The 3,575-nt window shown below is 50.2% G+C and overlaps 1 protein-coding gene across 1 annotated transcript in view; it reads left to right on the forward strand.

Annotated features, from left to right (window-relative positions):
* The window catches only part of cbln18 (cerebellin 18), a 10,703-nt gene that overhangs the window by 3,616 nt on the left and 3,512 nt on the right, over nucleotides 1–3,575 (forward strand). Inside the window, exon 4 of the mRNA XM_041234871.1 lies at nucleotides 1,145–1,243. Within this exon, the coding sequence (XP_041090805.1) occupies nucleotides 1,145–1,243 (99 nt within the window). The remainder of the gene's footprint in view (nucleotides 1–1,144; nucleotides 1,244–3,575) is intronic.

The following is a 3,575-nucleotide window of genomic DNA, read 5'->3' on the forward strand; positions in this document are numbered from 1 at the left end:
CCGCGCTGCATTCGCGCCTCTGCCCTCCTCCCGGTTCTGACATCTTCTCTCGTACGGGCCTCGTCTCCTTGCCTGCAGCGCTTTTCGTGCCAGGCTCGCGGCCTCGACCAGATGGGAAAGAGGAGAGAGAGTGTTGTGTAGCGGGTTCAGAGAGTGGGTGTGTGAGAGAGAAGAGAGAGAGAGAGAGAAAGACAGAGTTTGAGTATGGAGAGAGTGGGAGTGTGTGGAGAGGTCAGAGAGTGGGAGTGGGAGAGTTGTGAGAGTTTCAGTGAGATGAGAGAGTGAGAGAGGCGAGTGTGGTGAGGAGAGAGTGAGAGTGAGAGAGTGTGGAGAGTGAGAGAAGAGAAAGAAGAGAGAGAAGCGAGGAGAGAGGCTGAGGGAGTGAGAGAGTGAGAGAGACAGAGGATGAGAGAAGGGGAGTGGAGGGAGGAGAGAGGAGAGAAGGCCCTCTCACACACCTCTCGCCCTGCTCACCGCTTCTCTGCCCTTCTCTCACTGCTCTCCTGTCCCACTCCTCGTCTCCCGCTTCTCCTCCTACGTTCGCTCCGTTTCTCGCGCCCTCTTCGTCCTACGTTCCTCGCGGGCCTCCATCTCTCGTCTCTCCGGGTCTCAAAGCTCATCTCCATCCTCGTCCTCGCTGCTTCCCCTCCTCCGCCTCGTCCTCTCCCTGTCTGCTCAGAGCGCCGACGTCTCGCTCTCTCCCTTGCTCAATCGCTCTCCCCGTCCTCTCCCCTCTACTGTCTCGCCCTCGCTGAGTCACACACAGGGAAAAAACACAACACACCCCACACACACATCCGCTTTCGAGAGTTTGAGAGAGGGAGTGGGAGAGTGGGAGCGCCAATTCCCACACCACACTACACACCACATCGAGCGAGAGAGTGTGAGAGCGTGTGAGAGTGGGAGAGAGTTTGACAGGAGAGGAGACGAGAAGAGAGAGGAAAGAGAGAAGGGAGAGCAGAGGAGAGAGTGGGAGAGTAACAGAGTGAGGAAAGGGGAGAGGAGAGGGTAGCACCCCACACACACCCGCCCAATGTCCCCACCACACAGTTGTATTCTGGCAAGTCACACACCTGTCTCACAGTGGAGCTGAGCGGTCACAGTGTGGGTGTCACAGTGACACTGGGCTCTGTAGCTCCATCAGCTGGACTCAACATTGCTTTCTCGGCGATTCTGGGGAAATTATCCTCCTGCTACGGGCCGTGTCACAAGCAACACGCCGATGGCTGTATCAAACCATCCTGCTGAACAACGGCACGAACCAATGTCCTGGACACCCAAACACACATCCCTCGTCCACAGACACACACCCACACCACATCGCCAAGTCTGAACACACACCACACACACAACATCTGCCCAAGTGTGTGTTGTGTTGTGTGTTTGCTGTGTGTGTGTGTGTGTGTGTGTGTGTGTGTGTGTGGGGTTGCGTGTGTGGTGTGTTGTTTGTGTGTCCAATGGTGTGTGACAGTTCAGTGATGTGTGTGTGTGTGTGTGAGTTGTAGCGCCAGTGTGTGTGTGTGTGTCAGGTGGGTGTGTGTGAAGCTGACTGTTAAGTATCAATGTTTTTTACCCACATGTTTTCATATCTGAAGACTGATTCGACTTAATCCGCTCAAACGAAACTCTCCTTTTTTCTACGACACACTGTTCGACATCGTATACAGTGACAACGCTTAAAATAGTCAGTCGCGCGATACGCTATAGGCAATGCGTCTTATGCCCAGTCGCGACGCAACACTCAATCCGCTTATATACTCTTATATATCTAGTGCGTGGTACTCATATATCCTATCATAGTAATTATGTTTATATATATCTATATATATATATATATCTATTATATATATATATTCTTATTCTTATATTATTAGGATATATTATTATATATATTCTTCACGTCGTGAACGGCAGTTTGCGCTAGGGGGCGTGGATTGGTCCTACTCTGTCACCAGTTTTCTGATACAAAGCCCCTCTCTTCAGTGTTACAATTGATCTTAATATCCAACACACACCGCGTTTAAAAAAATAAATACATACATAAAAAAATAAAAAGATCTCTCATGGCAAATCAGTCTGTCCTGCCCTTTCACCTGCCGAAAATGCAGCCAAAGCGAAGCGAGGTAACCCAGCGAGGGGTCGCTCACAGCTGATCATTAAACAGGTCTACACACTGGGATGGGTTTGTATTTTTATTATTTTTTTTATCTGTGATCTTTTGTTGGTTTTGCGCAGTTTCATTTGCAAGTGAACTGTGGCATTAAGATCTTATCGAGCCCTATATTCTGCTGTTTTGAATACTGAGTTTGGACCCTGTTCTCATTCTGGAAACTGTGTTGTTTTATGTTTTTGTTTGATCCGCGTTTCCTGCGGTTCTGGGTCTCATTTTGCTGTCGGCTCGTTAATGTGCGGTTTTGCGCACCGCTCCGTACAGACAGGGTTTGATAGCGTGTCCTGTATTACAGTTAGCGTCTCGTCTCTCCGGATCTGGGGACGGATATTTTCAGAATCATATCGTTCTGAACTAAAATACTACTTATGTTCAAAATTACAATACTGTACCAACAAAACCAACTGCACTACATCTAAATGGATACCTGCTTATTTCAAAACACAGTCCTTTCGGATAGGTGTATTTCTCTCTCTCACTCTCTCTCCCACTCTCTCTCTCTCTCTCTCCTCTCTCTCTCTCTCTCTCTCTCCTGCTCTCTCTCTCTCTCTCCTACTCTCTCTCACTCCTACTCTCACTCTCCTCCCTACTTCTTCTCTCTCTCGCACTCTCCCAAATCTCCTTCTGGCATCACCTCCCCCTCTCCCACTCTCCGTCCCGCGCCTCCCCGTCACCGCACGCCTCTCGGCCTCTCCCCTCCCACCTCCCTCCTCTCTCTCACTCTCTCTCCCTGCTCTCTCTCTCTCTCTCTCCTACTCTCTCTCACTTCTCCTCCTGCTCTCTCTCACTCTCAGGCCTACCTCTCTCCTCTCAACTTCCTACTCTCATTCCTTCAACTCACCTCTCCTACTCTCTCTCACGCTCTCTCGTCCCTACTCTCTCTCGCACTCTCTCTTGTCTCTCTTCTGCTCTCTCCATCGCACTCTCCTACTCTCTCACTCTTCATCTCTCACCTCGCACTACTACTCTCACTATCTCTCGCCCTCCTTCCTCCTCCGCTCTCTCTCTTCATCCTTTTCCACTCTCCTACTCCTCTCTCTCTCTCTCTCCTACTCTCTCTCACTCTTGCTCTCTCACTCTCTCTCCTGCTCTCTCTCACTCTCTCCTACTCTCTCTCACTCTCTCTCCTGCTCTCTTTCACTCTCTCTCTAATCGTCTCCTACTCTCCTCTCACTACTTTCCTACTCTCGATCCTCGCTCCTACTCTCCTCCACTCACTCTCCTACTCTCTCTCTCACTCTCTCTTCTGCTCTCTCTCACTCTCCTACTCTCTCTCACTATCTCTCTCTCCTGCTCTCTCTCTCTTTCTCTCTCTCTCTCTCTCCTACTCTCTCTCACTCTCTCTCCCGCTCTCTCTCACTCTCTCTCTCTCTCACTCGCTCTCTCCCTCTCTCTCTCTCTCACT

Source organism: Polyodon spathula, chromosome 36, assembly GCF_017654505.1.
Source record: "Polyodon spathula isolate WHYD16114869_AA chromosome 36, ASM1765450v1, whole genome shotgun sequence".
Classification (NCBI taxonomy): Eukaryota; Metazoa; Chordata; class Actinopteri; order Acipenseriformes; family Polyodontidae; genus Polyodon; species Polyodon spathula.